Source organism: Pogona vitticeps, chromosome 3 (genome assembly GCF_051106095.1).
Source record: "Pogona vitticeps strain Pit_001003342236 chromosome 3, PviZW2.1, whole genome shotgun sequence".
NCBI lineage: Eukaryota > Metazoa > Chordata > Lepidosauria > Squamata > Agamidae > Pogona > Pogona vitticeps.
Genome location: NC_135785.1, coordinates 166,575,665 through 166,595,023, shown reverse-complemented (window position 1 = coordinate 166,595,023; position 19,359 = coordinate 166,575,665). Strand labels below are relative to the sequence as shown.

Below are 19,359 nucleotides of genomic sequence, written 5' to 3'. Positions count from 1 at the left end.
TGATCAGCTATGTTTTTGTTATTCTATCATCCCTCCCGAACACTGATCCTAAAAGGACTGCTACTCTTTCTCAGACTTATGAATGCCAAGGCAATTATTATTCCCCTTATAGTTGCTGCTGTTGTTGTTATGTGCCATCAAGTCGCCTCCGACTCATCGCAACCCTATGAATAAGTGCTCTCCAAAATCCCCTGTCCTCAGCCACCCTGCCCAGCTCTTGTAGACTAAAGCCTCTCGTATTTGATCTTCTTACACAGGGACATGTTTCTTACACATGTAGAATTCTGCTTTGTTGAAGAAGAGGCACTCCAATGAGCCCCAGCTGGAGAGCAAACTATACGCTGGTACTATGGCTTTAACACACCGTGTGACAAATACTACAAAAGTCCAAACTGAAGCACTCTGTACACAACAAGTATTGCAAGTTAGGCTGACAATGAGTTTAGATACTTTATTCCTCATGAGAAGACAATAAATTCATAGGGACAAAAACACAATATTGAACCATATTTTTATCTTGCCACGTGTTAGCACTGATCAGAGTTCTGGCTTAATCATACTGTAGCCAGCAACTACTTTGACTATTTAATCTTCTTTCACTCTTCTCTGAAGTACAAATTTCCCCCCATCTCCCCCCCCAAAAAAAATACTGATGAAAAATGTGAACAACAATAAATATAAACCAATTACAATGGCTGATTACAAAACATTATTGCAATCTTGTACCACCGAGTTAGGAGTAAACCCTGCAAATTCAGTGGGACAAACGCCTCAGCAGACATACAGAAGACTGCACTGCTGGATTATCCTACACCATTTGTTATAGATGGTATGTATGTCTGTGTATGCACAAATTCTTACCTTACAACAGGATCATTTCTGTCATGGTAAACATTTATCCGGCCAACAAATCTACAAGAGGAAAACAGATAAGCAAACAGTTCAATATCAGTGTGCCTATAGGAATACAGAGAAGAGTATTCCAGTAATTGTACAGACATGAATGCAAATTGCTTCAGCTACTGCCTCTAGGGAAATGAATCACAAATTCACCTTTCAAAACACATGGCATTCCCTTCTCCTCCTTCTAAAGCTTGTATCCTTAGTTGTTTCTTTGGATGTCTCACTATGGTATCAAACTGGACACAACAATAAATGAAGCTGCTTCTGAAGTTAAAACTCCTTTCCCTTTCTCTACATCTGACTCTTTTTTAAAATCCTCAAGAATATGGTTGTTTCATTTACCAAAGACTGCTCATACCTGCCTTCTGATTCCACATATCGGGAAGAAGGCCATGAACTGATCTTCATTCTTTGTTTTCTCACCTATTTCATCTTGGCAATGTTTAAGAAATAAGTGTTAAAGTTTCAGCTTTTGGAGGATTTTATTATGTTTGTTATATTGTTGTGTTTTTATCACGTATGTAAGCTGCCCCGAGTAGACTTTGTCTAGGGGGGCAAGGTAAAAAACTAATAATTTTTTTAAAAAAATTCCGAATCGACTCTTTTCATTCCACATCTATTATCCTGACCATGCCTTGATGACACAAGCCTCTTTTTAAAAATTCTGTAAGATTTCCTGATAAATAACTGCCCTCTCCATAAGCTGCATCTGTTAGAGAGGACTCTCCTTTCCCCTGCCATCACCGTGTCCCATGTCTTTAACAATCGTATCCCTTTTCTCTCAGGCAATGGTTAAAAGGATATCATGGGGAAGGTTAGAAACCCGTTCAAAAGAAATGTTGCACGAATGGATAAAGAGACCCATGATCTTTATTCTCCATTCTAGTTTTTCACTTCCACTCCTTGTCCTTGCCACCCCACTCACTAAACAACCCCCTTTGTTCCTGCCTATCATTTTAATTTTATTTTTCAAAATGTATTTAGTATAATTTATATGCTGTCTTTCTCCCTATGAGGGGACCCAAGGTGAGTAATACAGAAAACGCAATAAATTACAGATTAAAAAAAGCAAAACCCATTAAGTAGTCAAAACATTTAAAACCTTAAAAACAAATGTAGAAAAGAATATCTTATCCTTTCTCAGTGTGTTTGCTTCCCAATCCCATTATGTTATTCTCTAAAACTAACTGCTCCTCATAAAGAAATTCATGGCTATCTACTACCAGTTAGTGTACTTTGGCCCAATACACTCTTTTCACTTTTATATAGGCCAAGAGACAAGGAGATATTACTTTAGTTTTCATTTTCAAGTGAATGTGTGTAATTCATACGCTGCAAAGCAAAACACAGTTGCCCTTCAATATGCACATTTTTGAATTTTACTAAAAGCTCTCAAAAACAATGACCCATCACAGCATACTGGAGGAATATATGCCCCAAAATGCACATGTTGATGGAAATCATGTACACAATTAGAAGAAACTGCTTAAAGAAATGTGCACATTAGGAAAACTGAGCACACAGACTCAGTGATCCAAAGGGTCCCTTCCAGCTCTGGGTCCTAAGATTATTATTATTATTCTAAGACCAATGTATGTAACAGGCTGAAATGTCTTTTTCAATTGCAAAGTGATGATGAACAGGATTGAATGAACTTCAGTTTGGGAAAACATGATGCTTAACTGAATTTAATAATTTCATTTATCTTTATTATTTTATATTTATGTCTTGCTGTTCTCCTAGGGAGAATACATGGGATCTCAGGTGGCTTACAGTGTGATTGGAAAAACCAGGTACAACTAAAAACATGAATACTAAAAGATAATTAAACAAATCATATTAAAACAACAACCTGGTTAAAAGCAATTTAAAGGCACAGCAGTAAGAAAAAAAGAGAGACCCTCCATTAAAAATCTCTTCTTCAGCAGCCAATCAGATTTGTCCTTCCCCCACCTTTTGCCCTTTTTTTCTGAACTCACATTCTTCTGCATTTTGGACAGAATGGAGCTGAAGGGTTTCTTGCAGAGGACGAACCTAAGGCCAGTAGCCCGAAAAGTAGGCCACTCACACAGGGACAAGACCAAATCATTGCAAGGTACACTGTATGACTGAGTTGAATTCAGACTTAGCCATATGCAACAGGGTTGGGGGAAACAACTCTCCTGCTCCCTCCTTCCTATGGCAGTCCCTTTAGTCCCTGGAAAATGCTGCACAGAAAAGCAGGGATTCTACTTGATGAAGTGAGTTATGATGCAGGATCTCCTCAAATCATGCAGGGGTGCATTGTGTGAACACAGCCCTCCCGCCCACAGAAAACAAACTCAAGATCCATCCCAATGTTTATATGTTGTTTCCTTCTTAGAACGGCAAACATAGTGAACTAGTTCAGCATGGTGAGAGCAAGTCTGGGGAAGCTGTAGTTAAGCTGATTTAGTTCCACGGAGATCAACACAGAACAGGCAACTCTCCATCAATACATAAATCCCATCTGAAACTGATGAAATTAATAACTCTGTTTCGAATGTATTTCTTGCAGGCGTGTCTAAATGACCTTGATTTTACTTCCAGTTATGGATGGCCTACAATCATGGCTTAACTCAGCTTAAACTGAAGTCTTCCCATTTCATTTTGATGTTATATTATAAAATTCAAAAAATTCCAAGCAAACAATTAGGATATCTTTCAACATGTGGCTTTAAAAAAATATCCTATGAATGTATGCAGTGAACATCAGACAGATCTATATTCTGAGCCATAATCAAAATTATGAATAGATGCTGGCGTACAGTCAGCACTCAACTGTAACTTATTACCCTGGCACATTTTCAAGTTAGGATCCTAAGCATGATCTGACAGCATGAAATGAAATTGCTGCCATAAACGGAAACCACGTGGCCCTATATCCACACTATAAACTTGGCAGAAAGCACTCGTACAAAAAACAGTAATAACAAAAATTCTAATAGGTGAGCACCTCTACAGGTTGGAATACGATGTTCCTCTTATCAGAATGCTGAAGAGGTAGTCAGGCAAAAACAAGCAGATGAAACAAAATGTTGAAATAAATGAATTCAACTTGCTTTTCTAAAAACAAAAATCCTCTGACCAAAAATTCAGTAAGACTAAGCTGCTCCCACCCACCCCCCGCCCTACCTCCTCTGTCCATCTACTGGCAAGTAATGGCCCTTTTATGCAAACAGCAGTTTGGCAAGTGATCAGCTGCTGAGAAAGCCAGTGAATGCATTATAACTTTGCCTTCCCACAGAATTTGGTGTATTCATCCTATACTTTTTGGATTGGTGCTGTATATATAATTCAGCAATGTTTCAATACGATAGTTTATTTAACTGTGTTTAACATAAATAATTTTTTAAATTTTTATTTTATTTTATTTTATTGGTTGCACTGAACCCCCATAGTATTGAAAATGTGCAAAATACTTGGGAACTGAAGTTAATTTAATACAAGCAACATAAAGAAGAACATAATCATTCACCACTTATTCTTACTTATAAAGATCCGGCTGGGGTTGTTCGCATTCAATAGTGGCATGAAGGGTGTCAATCTCCTGCTCAGTTTGGAAGGCTTTTGTATCTTGGACAGCATAATACGTCTGGAACAGAGAAAAAAGTTTTATCTAAACATATGCATTTAACAAAGTCCTCATTCAACTGAAGGGATAAATTAAGTAGTAAATGCTTCTTCTTCTTCTTCTTCTTCTTCACCTTCTTCTTCACCCTGGGAATTCTCCCTTTCCATTTCTTGAATGCAGCATTTTTTATTGTATTAAACCACTATTGCCAGTTTTATACTTGCATAAATCCCACATAGCTGAATAGCTTAATTTCCAAGAATATTCAAATGTTGACATTCCATATAGGAACATTACATATTTTCTCTTCATTAACATACAAACTGAAGATAATTTTATCTTAATCTTTTATAAACACAGTGTCTCAAAAAAAGAAAAGAAAAAAAAGGGAGAGTTAGGATTCAAAACTGTTCCTCGTAACAGTAATACAGAGATACTTACATTCACAACATGCCATTGTGTAATGTCACACAAGTATTCCACACCTGTCTTTGGCCTTATAGTAACATTTAATCAAATTTATTACCTTGTGACTGGACTCGCCGTCCAGACTTGCAGTTGTAACAAAACATGTCCCATCTGTTCGACTACTTGATAAAAATATTAAATCACAAGGAAAGGTTTCATCTTCTTTTACCATCACAATATCTCCAACCTAAAAAAAATGGGGGGGAGGGTTGGGAATTATTACTCCAAGAAGAAACATAAAAAGCTTAGCCTAGAAGGGAACATGGCTTCTACTGCCATCTTCCTTGCAGCTGTCTGCAGCTGCAGTCCTACACAGACGTAAAATGGTAGCAAGCTCCGCTGGAAACAGTAGGACTTCTGCGTTAAAACACTTAAGGAGTCTCTCGTCAGCTTTTCCCAAGACTAACAGGTCTAACTTGAGGCACAGAAGAGAACTGACGACAACTATATGCTACAAATATAGAAACATCCCCATGCGGCAAGAACTAATCTACACTTAATGCAGATTTTGTGGACATAAGAAACATATGAACAACTCTCCCTTTTCAGTGAAAACTCAAACAAACCACACACCTGCCCCCAAATGATGTTACAGTGTTCTCTCCATGAAGGCAAGTGTAAGTAATAGGCTTGGGATTTTTAAAAAAACCAACAAACACTATGATTTAAACTAGGACAGGAAGAAAAATGTGAACACATTTCCACAAAACATGCAGTCATTTTTCATGCTTTTATGAAATAAAGCAATTTGCAGAATTCTCGCTCTCTCAAGGAATGGGAAAGAATCACATGACAAGTTTCTCACTGACCTATTTAGCCAACAAATCAATGTTTAAGAATGTATAACCAACATAAATTATGAAGGTAAGTCAGACTCCAAAGTAGCATTCAGACTGATTATTCTTTTCCTAGCAATGGCAATTAAAGAGAACGTCTGTGTTCAGAAATAATATACGTCTAAATACTACTCGTAGACGCAGGGCCTCAGCAGCAGGAGACGGTTACCCTGATGCTCTGCTTGTGAACTGTGTACAAGTATCATGCAATGTCTAATCTACTGTAACCTCATGTTTTTAACTGTATATGCAGTTGATTTAAATGGCTTTTTTGGTTGAATTAGTTTTATTTGATTCTAAATACTGTATGGTATTTGTTTTACTTGTTTTTATTGTTTTACAGAGGCTGTAAAACAATCAGTAGATGATGATGACAATGATGGCAGCAATAACAGTGAACATGCAAGTTGGGAATTGAGGGCAAAGATAATTTCTGTTTACATGCAGTTGATCTACTTTTTTTTTTACAAAGAAAGAAAGAAAAAGGAGAGGAAATGACAAAACGTTGTTGGCTGAAGAACTGGTTCCAGACATACACCCATGCCTCCTTCTAGAAGATTCCGGCCCCCCCCGCCGCATTCCTGGTTTCTTGCCCTCCAAATTCAGTTAGCATTCCATGTCCACAAAGCACTTTCAGTCCTGATTAGTCTGTTTGGATGGTTTTCTCTTCCTCCCACTGGGTTTCTCTTCCAAATATTTTTTGTACCTCCATAAATCTTGGCGTTTCCCAGGGCTACAGACTCCTATTCACTTTGTGAATGGATGGTGACATTCTGGATACCTCAGGAGCCACACTCAGACCATGAGTTCATTTTTGTCCTCTCCTTCCCTGCCCATATCCTACAAAACCTCCATAGGGAAGACACTGGAATCAGCCAAGAAAAAAAAGGCACTTTGGAAAAGTAAGAAACCTGCTTCTAGTATGATATTGTCTGAATAACAGCATCTGACGTCAAAACATGAAGCTTTTGTTGGTGAAAGGAGCAGTGTACAGAAATGCAAATAGTAGAGAAGTGACTTTTTAAATATATTACAGCCTCCCGTTTCTCTCATTTAACACACAAGTGCTTTAGAAACTTGCTCTTAGACCAGTAAAGAGAAAAATCTAGAAATATTATCCTTCTTACACCATTTAAGATCCCCCAGGAGACTTCTGTCTATATACATTATTTGTCAAATTATTGCAGTCCTAAGACTAGAAACCCCTTTACTGGTATATCACAAAACCACAAGAGTTTCTCAAGACAGGGAATCATTAAGAGAAAGAGACAGTGCAGAGTCAGATCACTTTTTTCAGGGAACAGTTAGAACTCTTAAAAGCTATTTAGCTCAATATCTGCAGGAGATGGAAGTTTCAAATTACAGAACACAGTTGCTCCCTAGAAAAATAACAGTCATATAGAATGAAGTAGCCTGTTTTAGGCGACAGGTTTTGGCATACTTCTAAAGGTTAGCAGATTTGTCAATTATTCATGTATTATTACATGCTAAATTCAGCTCTCAATAATCATCATGTGCCATTAAGTCAATCCTGACCTATGGCAACCCTAATCAGGGTTTTCCAGGTAGACAATACTCAGAAGTGGTTTACCATTCCTTTCTTGTGGGGGCACCATGGGACTGTGCAGGTTGCCCAAGGCTACACAGACTGGCTCTTCTCCCAGGAAGCACAGTGGGGATAATCCCACTTCTGCAGTCCTTCTCCACCGATTGCCATGAGTCACTAACAGTGGTCTTTCTGGTGTGTGTGGTCCCAAACTTTCTGAGGATGGATCTAAGGGTAGTAATACCACTGTTACTGACCATCAACGATCCATGACAATAGGAGGAGAAGGACTGCAGAAGTGGGATTATCCCTCACCTCAGTCCTTTGTCCTTCTAATGATCCTATTCAGACCAGGGGGAAGTGAAACCAACATGGAGGATTTGTCAGGAGTCTCCTACCAACTCTCCTCAGACTGAAGAAGCTACTTGGATGAGGAGCGAAACATTTCAGCCTAACAAGAAGTCCAGTTGCCGTGACTCATCTTCCAGACTCCATTTCGATTGATGGCTGAACCAAGTAATAGAAAATCATTATCAGTTTTTATTTGTTCATTGTCAATATTGTATTGTTCATTCTGTAGCCATCATTTTTGTCTTCTTAATGTTCAGCTGTAATCCTGCAACCCCATCTTCATCACAAATCACATCAGGTCATTTGCTGTTTTCTGCCAGTAATATGGTGTCATCTGCATGTCTTATTGATATTTCTTCCAGCAGTTTTCACTCCTCCATCTAATCAAGCTTTTTTCTTTTCTTCTTTTTCTTCAGATTTCTCATTTAAGTAGAAGTATACTGCTAATGTATACATAATTTTCTATGGTTCTTTTTAATCTATCTTTTCTTTTTAAAAGCAGCTGTTTAGTTTTTTAAAACACATTTTACCATGGTTTCTTTATACTGCAAAACACCTCAATATAATAGCTTATTAACAATTTCTATAAATTATAAACTTGATGAACTATTTTTTTCCATATGGTATATTCTGCACATAGATTGATGGGACAGGAAGACAACACAAACCTTTTGTAACACCTTTCTGTCTCTCTATATTCTGTCCCACCAACAACTTCTTGGTAGAATACAGGTTACAATATCAGAACAATCAAATGCCATGGCATATCCGTTTCCTTCAGAACTATCTATAGTTTGGATGATTCACATATCAAAGGCTTTAGCTGTAATCTATGAGGAACAAACTGATTTTCTACTGAAATTCTTAGATATGCTCCATTAGCCATTATATATTTGAAATTTTAATTCTAGTGCCTCTTTCTTTTCTGACTCCAGCTTGAACATTTGGCATTTCTTGTTCAATGTATGGTAAAAGTTTTTGCTGTAAAATCTTGAGCCTCACTTTGCTTGCATGGGAAATGTGATGGTCCTATAGTTACTGCAATCACTGGTATCTCCTTTCTTCACATGTGGAATGTATATCAAATATTTCTAGTACCTGGACTTTTGTTTTGTTTTCCATACTTGTCAGCATGTTCCTTTTAGTACTTTGATGGACTCAATTTCTGTAACCTGAAGTTGCTTTATTGATTGATTGATTGATTGATTGAGTGATTGATTGATTTATACCCCGCCTATCAGGTTGGTGAGGACCACTCTTATTACTATCCAATCTATTTCTGGTTATTTATTTTGTCCAACTATATTGACTGGTTTTATCTAAATATTGGTTAATGTATTTATTTACCATCAGATTCATTCAATAGGTCTGCTCTAGTTGGGACTAACTTTTTGACTTAGCCCTGTGTTCCATCTCCTTGACTTTTGCACCCTCAGGGATCAAAATGTTTAGGCCCACCACTGTGGGACTGGTGTATATTGTTAAATTTGCCACATGTTGCACTCTAGAAATAAAAGGCATTAATTCTTATATGGACATTTTAAACATATGAAATATACATTTTTTTGAAAAACAGGACAAAGATGTACTGTATATTTCAGAGGTTTGTTAGTTGTCCATCTCACATTCAGAGAGCTAAGATAAATAAATAAAAAAATTTAAAAATTGCCTTGAATTTTTAAAGTAAAAAAAAATCTAACACCTACTGGCAAACACAAGATGACAGATCCACATTTAGAGCTGGCAGAAGCAGACTGTTTGCCCCTTTTCATAGCAGCCTCTTAAGGTTCCCTTCAAACACTACACTAAGGGTGCAGGACACTCATATGGAGGTGTCGTAATCTGAGGCCAGATACACGCTGCGTCTCTATCAATCGGATTCTGAATGCTCTGAGCACACACAAATGAATGCACACATAGCACTTTGTGTCAATACGACAGTTGTAAGAACTACAGTACAACAAATCATAGAATCACAGAGTAACTGAGTTGGAAGGGGCCTGTAAAGCCACCGTTCAATGCAGGAATCCAAATCAAAGCAGATCTAACAGATGGTTTTATTTAAGTTATTTATTAAAAAAAAATTTCTCTCCCGCCTTTCTTCCCAAAAGGACCTAAGGCAGCTTGTCCAATTGTCCAACTTTCTCTTGAATACTTCTAGCGCTGAAGTGCTCACCCCCTCCTTGAACTTACGCTGTATGTCTATACACAATATTTATCTACAAGTTCTAAAACCTGCATATATACACCAAGAAAAGTTCACCCAAGAATCATATTTATTGACATGTAACACTTACTCTTAATTTGCGGCTCTGTTTTCTAACCAGTTTGCCATGTCGAATAAAATGAACAGGACACTGATTCATTGCATTGTCAGCCTTGTGGCGAAGCCAATCTTCATAGCCCTAAATGAAATAACTAATTAGACATGGTCTAGAGGGGCGGGGTATAAAGTAAGTAAGTAAGTAAGTAAGTAAGTAAGTAAGTAAGTAAGTAAGTAAGTAAGTAAGTAAGTAAGTAAGTAAGTAAGTAAGTAAGTAAGTAAGTAAGTAAGTAAATAAATAAATAACCCACATTTCAAGAAAAAAAAGGAATCAAAGACCCAATTATCGTTCCACCTATTACATTTGTACAACATAATTAGCAGACGTGAAATGCAAAAGTCTTATGTTGCAGGGTGGGGAAGAAGGCATGGGAGGAACAAGAAGTGCTTCAAAGAAAATGCTTCTCTTGAGCATCTGGAGGTACCATTGCTCAACTGACCATTAAATGACATGTGCTTCAGCTAGCACAGCATAGTGTTTTCTGAAGCACTGGGCAGAGAGCTGTCCTATTAAATCCTATATGGGCAATCGCTTTGAAACTGATCCTTTCAAGCCAACATTTTTGGACAATTCAGATTCTAAAACATAGTACATTAACATGTGTGGATTTTTAATTTCTTATTGAGAAGTTGGAGGTCAACATTTTGTGCGCCATGCAGCTTGTCATGAACTCTCTAAACAAACCTGTTCTACACAGATGGGCTGAAAGATAGTGACTGTTTATCAGAACTGAAAAAAGATGGCCAGCTGTCATACATGCAATGGGGAGGGGAGCCATTTTATTGTTTGCCTCAGGCAGCAAAATATTTTTGGCCAGTTGTGGCAGGAACTAACATATGCTAATAAAAGCCTGTCAGCACAACAGCAGCAACAAAAAGTCTTCAATATTCATTGCTCTCTCGTCAGAGAGCCCCAAGCAGATCTCTCTGAACACACTAAACATCAGGTGGAGCAACACTAGTTAACCCTCATGCATTCCTGTTAGTCAAATTCCAGATGCGATGGCAAATTTTTCTCTCCTGTTCTAACTGGCATATTTTAAGAGAAGAATAAGTAATTTTAAGTTTGTTATTCTAAATTGTTTAAAAGAACAGTGGATAATAAGTGAAATAAGTTAATTCAGAGATTTAATCGATAAAAAAAATGTTAACCATTATTTGAAAAACGAAAAAGGAGCAATAAATTGATCCAATAATGTCAACAAAAAAAAGTATGTCATTAAGCAAATAAAACAGGGAAAAGATGATAGAACCTTTGATTCTGATAGACAAGTCTCTTACCTGTTTTATAGCTGTTACAGTGATGACAAAGAAAAGTGGGAGTCCACTTGTCACTGGACTAGTTGGTGTATCAATAATTAACTGGAAAACAAAGAATTGTCATACTGGGTTCGCAGAAGACAATTTGATAAATTAAAATACCCTGAGTTTTCAAATGTTTGAAGTTTTAGAAAAAATGAACTGTGTGCCATGCAGCTTGCCATGAACAAAAATCCATCTCTGTCAAAAATACAGCTTTGACAATATACTCTGTAATTGCAAAGATGAAACAATCTGAATGTTATAGTAATAGCCCACAGTTAACACCTTACTTTTTAAATTATGTGAAGAACATTAGCCATAGTGACAAATTCAGGTCAATTTTGTTGTTGTTTAGTCATTAAGTCGTGTCCGACTCTTTGTGACCCCATTGACTAGAGCACGCCAGGCCCTCCTGTCTTCCACTACCTTCCGGAGTTGGGTCAAATTCATGTTGGTAGCTTCAATGACACTGTCCAACCATCTCGTCCTCTGTCGTCCCCTTCTCCTCTTGCCCTCACACTTTCCCAACATCAGGGTCTTTTCCAGGGAATCTTCTCTTCTCATGAGATGGCCAAAGTATTGGAGCCTCAGCTTCAGGATCGGTCCTTCCAGTGAGCACTCAGGGTTGATTTCCTTCAGAATTAATAGGTTTGTTCTCTTTGCAGTCCAATGAGACTCTCAAGATTCTCCTCCAGCACCACAATTCAAAAGCATCAATTCTTTGGCGGTCAGCCTTCTTTATGGTCCAGCTATAACTTCCATACATCACAACTGGAAAAACCATAGCTTTGACTATGCGGACCTTTGTTGGCAAGGTGATGTCTCTGCTTTTTAAGATGCTGTCTAGGTTTCTCGTCACTTTCCTCCCAAGAAGCAGGTGTCTTTTAATTTCGTGGTTGCTGTCACCATCTGCAGTGATCATGGAGCCCAAGAAAGTAAAATTTGTCACTGCCTCTGTATCTTCCCCTTCTATTTGTCAGGAGGTGATGGGACCAGTGGCCATGACCTTAGTTTTTTTGATGTTGAGCTTCAGACCATTTTTTGCACTCTTCTCTTTCACCCTCATTAAGAGGTTTTTTAATTCCTCCTCACTTTCAGCCATCAGAGTGATATCATCTCCATATCTTCCGTCAATCTTAACTCCGATTTGGGATTCGTCCAATCCAGCCTTTCGCATGATGTATTCTGCATATAAGTTAAATAAGCAGGGAGACATACAGCCTTGTCGTACTCCTTTCCCAATTTTGAACCAATCAGTTATTCCATATCCAGTTCTAACTGTTGCTTCCTGTCCCACATATAGATTTCTCAGGAGATAGATAAAGTGGTCAGGCACTCCCAGAAATCTTGACCAGCAGAAGTGGTGGTGAAGTTTTCTGGGAGTTGTGGTCCAAAAACATCTGGAGGCCCAAGGCTGGGGACCACTGGTCTACACAGTCAAAGGCTTTTGCATCATCAATGAAACAGAAGTAAATGTTTTTCTGAAACTCTCTAGCTTTCTCCATAATCCAGCGCATGTTAGCAATTTGGTCTCTAGTTTCTCTGCACCTTCGAAATCCAGCTTGTACTTCTGGGAGTTCTCAGTCCACATACTGCTGAAGCCTACCTTGTAGGATTTTGAGCATAACCTTGCTAGCATGTGAAATGAGTGCAATTGTACGGTAATTGGAGCATTCTTTGACACTGCCCTTCTTTGGGATTGGGATGTAGACTGATCTTTTACACTCCTCTGGCCACTGCTGAGTTTTCCAAACTTGCTGGCATATTGAGTGTAGCACCTTAACAGCGGCATCTTTTAAGATTTTAAATAGTTCAACTGGAATGCCATTACCTCCACTGGCCTTGTTGTTAGCCAAGGTTTCTAAGGCCCACTTGACTTCACTATCCAGGATGTCTGGCTCAAGGTCAGCAACCACACTACCTGGATTGTCCGGGACATCCAGATCTTTCTGGTATAATTCCCTTGTGTATTCTAGCCACCTCTTCTTGATGTCTTCTGCTCCTGTTAGGTACCTACCATTTTTGTCAGGTCAATTTACTTGCTGTAGTTTAGGGCTAGACAATTACCCACATGATATCTCACCACTGACTATGATGGCTAGGTCTGATGAGTGTTGCAGTCCAAAAACATCTTTGTGCTATATATACAGAGCCAAATTTGCATACGTTTGCTACTGAGTATAGTTTTGCCAATGAGTACACATTCAACAAATCTTTCTTCCTTTTTATTTGTATAAGACTGTTGCACAATTTAACATTATGGATATATTACAATGCAACACTTCTAGAAGTAAAAGACTGTCTGTCCTTATGACACTGCCCAGCAGGTGCCTGAATGTACCTGCAATGCTTTCCCACTCTTTAGGCAGGATACTTCTATGTCCCCCATTCAATCATTAAATACAACTGATCATGGCTTTCTGACATGCTAGGGGCGTCCAGTCTGACCAATGCACCTGGTGCCCTGCTTGCAACTTGGTGAGTCACACAACATGAGAAAAGGACCCATCTTCTTCCTGTCTCCTTCCCAACCTGCTCTACATTCTGCATGGAGCATGGAAGGGCCAGCCAATCAGGGGATGATAGTGGAGAAGTCAGTGGGGCCCTTGCCTGGCAGATTGCAGTGCAGCAGGTTTCACTCCAGTCTACCAGGGAAAGATATACAGTATTGAGTGTTCTAGGGTCCTCTCCAGCTTTTGAATGTCATTGAACCACCCATCCTTTAAATAATAAGCTATCTGCATAATTTTGAGTGTGGAGAGGAGACATTCTGTGCTATTAGCTTGTAATGATTGATTTGTCTCTTGTCACCAGTTTATTGGTTGCAGGAGGAGCAGATCCTTGGTGCAGGAGATGGACATTGGGCCTTCTCCCAGGTAAGGGATCCTCTTCCTTTGGGAATCGAGGAATTGGGGACAGATAGGGGCAAGCCTAGTTCAGAAGGACGGCTAAAATCCCCCATGGCTAGTACCAACAGACTGTCCCGGTCTTGCACCTGGGGAATACATACTCAACCCATCCTTGGTCACCCAACAATGAACTGGATGACAAGTGGGTCACTCAATGCAGGGATCTGCTCCTTATACAGTGGTACCTCGACTTACAAACTTAATCCGTTTTGGAATGGTGTTCGTACGTCAAAAAGTTCGTAAGTCAAAGTACCATTTTCCATTGAAATGCATGGGAACGGAATTAATTCGTTCCAGCATTTCAAAAAATTACCTTCGGAGGTCTCAAAGGGCTTTCCCCTCGACATCGGAGGAAGCCCTTTGAGACCTCCAAAAGCAAAAAGGAAGAGAGAAAGGGTGGGAAATTCGAATTTCCAGCCCTTTCTCCCTGCCTTTTTTCCTTTGGAGGTCTCAAAGGGCTTCCTCCGATGTCGGGGGGGGAGCCCTTTGAGACCTCTGAAGGCGACGACTGGCTCCATTCACAAAAAATGGCATTGACTTGTGAACGGAGCCTCAACCTTGTTTGTAAGTCGAGGCTCTGTTTGCAAGTTGATGCCAATTTTTGCAAACGGAGCCGTTCATAAATCGAAAAGTTTGTGTATAGGGATGTTTGTAAGTTGAGTTGAGGGTTGACTGTACTGCATCAAGACTTTTTCTGCTGTAACCAATTTAAACTGTGGCCTTCCCGCCCCCCCATCATCAAGCTACCCTTCAATAAACTGTCAAAATGTCAAAAGTAATTTTTGTTCTCTTGGCAGACTGGAAATGTTCAGAGTCATCTCATCTGGGTCTGCAAGCACACATGCTTGCCTCGCGCACACTTATATTTCCAGGAATACCTAAACGGTGTAATGTATAAATGACCCTACTTCAATCACAGCAATTTAGACAGTACCACTACAACTTATACCAATGCCCTATACATGCCAAATGGGAATGAAAACATTCAGTTTTGGTGTACCTGCAACAAAACACCTTTTGTCATCTCTAAGCCAAATGCTGTGTTGAGAAATATTTTTTTTCAGTCCAGCTAATGTTGCACTGATTAGATACAAATTGTTCTGTATCATTTTCTCATTGAACATATTTCTGTCATCTTATATCTCAGAAATTTAACTGGAAATAAACCTGCTCAGCCAAACAGAATCTACTTTCTAATAGATGTACACAGAATAATGAATTTAAATAGATGTAGCACACCCGTTACTGCAGCTCCTAAAATGTCATGTTTCTGTTCTGGTTGTCTTTCTGCCCAAGCTTAGTGGGCTTTTTCATACTCCATCAAAATAAAACGTATGAAAATACTGACATTTAATTTCAACAAATGTTCAAATATTTACTTACAGTTTTAAAACAGAACAAAAGAAAAGGTTACACCTCACCTGTACAAGGAAAATTATGAGAAAATAAAAGTTTGCTATTCTTCGGAACTGCTCAAACAAATTTTTCGGTACAAAGTTCCAAAAAGTGTACTGAAAGAGAAAGAAAGAAAAATGCTTTGTATGCTGTATTTACAATATTTCATATGGCATACTTCACTACCGATGATAAAAAGGAAAAGCAATTACATCTAGAAACCAGTCCAGACAAAGTTACTCAGTTCCACAATTTGATCCAGATGGGCCCTTTGGCACGATTAGCTATACAGTGTATGTATGTATGTATGTATGTATGTATGTATGTATGTATGTATGTATGTATGTATGTATGTATGTATGTATGTATGTATGTATGTATGTATGTATGTATGTATGTATGTATGTATGTATGTATGTATGTATGTATGTATGTATGTATGTATGTATGTATGTATGTATGTATGTATGTATAGAATCCCAAGATCTTAAATCAGTCAGTTGTATTTTATTTTAGTTTTAGGTCTACAAACTATTTCAATTATGATCATAAGAAATGTCAGTATACCAACTTATTATTAAGCAACTTGATATATCAAATAACAGCTTTTCAGAAGGAATACTCACCTTCCTAAATTTGGATGTGACCATTATTATAGGAACTTGGGATTGGAAATGGAAATAATTTGTGGAGCAAGTTTGGATAATTAAGGGAGAAACAGAAGCAAACCTGAATCACTCATTCCAATGGCAGAAGGTCCACTATGGACTTTAACAATATCTGATGCCTACACACAGACAGATGATCCTTGGCTGGGTGGAGGGGAAGTAAAACTATCATATGTCAAGGGAACTCCAGCCATTCGCTTGATGAGGTAGGTCTAGCTTAAGCCAATTTACTATCTAGAGTAGTAAATGTCCCCCACCTCTGCCATTCAAGTTAAGATGCACAGCATCTGAAGCCAGCCAGGTTATTTGAGCACAGGAGGCAGGAGCACCTCTCCACATGTCGCTGTAAAAAGTACAAATTACATAACTCAGCAATTTTGCTGCCCTTTCATGATACCTAAAATCTGCTGCCTCCCTCTTCCTAATGGCAGGGCCAAACCTGTGGAAAAGAGTGGGAAAATCCACTGATGATTCAAAGAGATCTGGGGACTTATCAGCAGGCCCAGAGCTAGAACAGAGAAGCATCCTTTGGACAAGTCTTAAGGAACAAGTAGCATGCCGCATCCTTTTACACCTCTAATTTTTGCCTTTTTCTACATTCAGTAGCAACAAAGCATACTTCAGCAGTAGTTTAAGTACTGGATTGAAAATGCACTGACGTGTCAATATCGCATTAATGGACACACAACATTCCAAAAAGCTATTACTAATATTTCATTTAATGCTGGCAAGCATTGCTAACATGCCTCTAACCAAATGAGATCTAATATGACCTGCAAGTGACATTTCCACTAAATGCTAAGTCAGTAACATAATTAGACAGTTCCTCTGACATGGTGTTATGATACATGCCCAGAAATGTGCTGTCAAAGTGAAATGCTGGTATCATTTGCTTTTCAGATGAAAACCCATAGGGCTTTTAAGTATAGTTAACACTCCTGTTGTTGTTTCTGTTGTTTTGTTTAGAATTAAAAGCTGGACCTTTAGCACTCTCTGGGCAGTTTACAACATAATTATGCAAGGAACACTTTGCCCCACCTCTCCGTAAGCTGGGTACTCATTTACTACAGAGAAGAATGATGAATTAACTGCAGAATATAGTACAAAAGATACTAGTGTTGCAATGAGCTTAACTATCTCAGTAAGCATTAATGGGCCAATCCTATGCTATTTACCTAACCTCATGGGCGCAGGTATTTATTTATGTCTTGCGGGGCGGAATCTAAATTAATATGCTAGGGATAGGCTAATGAATTTGTGGCCCTTCAGATGTTGTCAAAATTCAGCTTATATAGGTTTTAGCCGGTACTGTCAATGGTCAGGCAAAATGTGAGCTGTATTTCAGAAACAGCTGAAGCCACAAGTTTTCCATCTCTGTCAGGCAAACAGCAGAATAAGTTGAAGAACAAGACAGATGAAGTTGTTGCTTCAATCCATTAGGCATTACAGACATTATTTTCCTGTCAGATGATAAACAGAATGAAAAACACATTCTAGTTCAACAAGTCTCTCTGCTTTTGATGAAAAAAGTAAGTTACACATCTGTGCAAATATCCCAAGAAGGTTTTTGAGCCTTTTAACATGCACGAATGAACTTTGTACAGTGGTGTTTTCCAGGCATTAAAACCTTTTTTTAAAATGCTAAAAATCTAGAATTTCCTTAAGTAGATTTGAAAATAATTTAAAATATTCAATTTGTTGAAAAACATAGTTTAAGATGTGTTAAGGAGAAGAGAAATGGCATTTTCATAATGAAAATATGTCAAATCTCAATCACTGATGCAAAGATATATTATTAAAAATCCAGGTTCTAGAGAAGACAGGAGGAGGCAGTAATATACTACTTCATGTCAGAAAGGAGAATGTTAGACAGAAATTAAGCTTAATTATGTAGAGACACCATTGTGTACATGGCTCAGCATCAACTCAATAAAAGGGACAATTTTTGTATGTAACAGCCATGAGGACACAACCGTCTTTGGCCCCTTTTAAGAAGAAATGAGGGGCAAAAATATTTTAAATAAAATAAAATAACACAACCAACAAATTAAATTCTTCCAATTTCCTCTGAAAACACTGCTGATTCAGACTTAACTTTCAGTCAGAACTCAGTGACCAGAATTCTACTGATGATTTATACTTACACAAGGCAAATCACATATGTTTTGGCAGCCATTGCCACCTGTTAATAAGGGTGTGGTTGGGTTCCTCAGTGTGCCTGATCATGTGATGTGTGGAGGCCCAGGAACACAACCAGCACCTAATTAATGAGCAGCAATGTATGTTCACTCATGCAAGCAGAAATCATCAATAGGATTCTGGTCAATATTACTTCATCAATCCTCATTTTTAAAGGACCAAAATTCTTCGTACATGTGGTTCCACACATGGTCACGAGAAGCTATAGAGTTTTGTGTTGTTGTTTTTTTTTCTGGAAGAACACAGAAGACCAGTAGTCTGATCTTCATAAACAGCAGAGGAAGACTGGGATGACATGGCAGAATCTAATGGTTGGAGAACTGACTGTACCATTTCATAATGGATGTGAGGGCATGAATTTACTACATAAATGTTCTTCTGTACAAAACTATTTGGAAACAACCAATAAATAGCATTAAAACAGCTGACCAAGAACCTTTCTTCTTGACATTTTAAGTTTTCTTTGCAGAAAACAACATTCAGAAACTGCACTTCTGCTTACAGTCTCATTTAATACCATCAACCCAGCACTCTGCAGATCCTACGACCTATGCTGCATGATTACACTAGGGCAGAGTTAATAAGAGTTCAAGCAGTATCTGTGTCAAGTACACAGATCAGGCTGACCAAACAGAACCTTAGCCAGGGCTGATCTTAACATAGAGGAACTGGGCAGTTGCCTAGGGTGCAGAGCTGAGGCTGGCAACAAGCTGACTTGAGGGGAGCACCAAGCACATCTCAGGAGCTCCCCCCCCCTTTCCTTTATACACTGTGTATAGCTACAGTGATAAAAAGCAGATGTTCGTGTCTGAGGTCTAACTACAGGAATGACCTTTCTTTTCAACTTCCTGTCCAATGTGAACTGTG

The 19,359-nt window shown here is 38.5% G+C and overlaps 1 protein-coding gene across 7 annotated transcripts in view; it reads right to left on the bottom strand.

Annotated features, from left to right (window-relative positions):
• ATP11A (ATPase phospholipid transporting 11A) overlaps positions 1-19,359 on the bottom strand; it is a 145,546-nt gene that overhangs the window by 57,878 nt on the left and 68,309 nt on the right. For 6 of the 7 annotated variants that reach the window (XM_072994605.2, XM_020794307.3, XM_020794304.3 and 3 more), the window contains exons 3-8: positions 15,652-15,741; positions 11,301-11,381; positions 9,994-10,101; positions 5,022-5,150; positions 4,413-4,516; positions 862-912 (exon numbers count right to left, since the gene is read on the bottom strand). In XM_072994605.2, the coding sequence (XP_072850706.2) occupies positions 862-912; positions 4,413-4,516; positions 5,022-5,150; positions 9,994-10,101; positions 11,301-11,381; positions 15,652-15,741 (563 nt within the window). Of the gene's footprint in view, positions 1-861; positions 913-4,412; positions 4,517-5,021; positions 5,151-5,536; positions 5,707-9,993; positions 10,102-11,300; positions 11,382-15,651; positions 15,742-19,359 lie in introns of those variants that run through there. The other variant, XM_078391446.1, reaches the window with a different exon arrangement.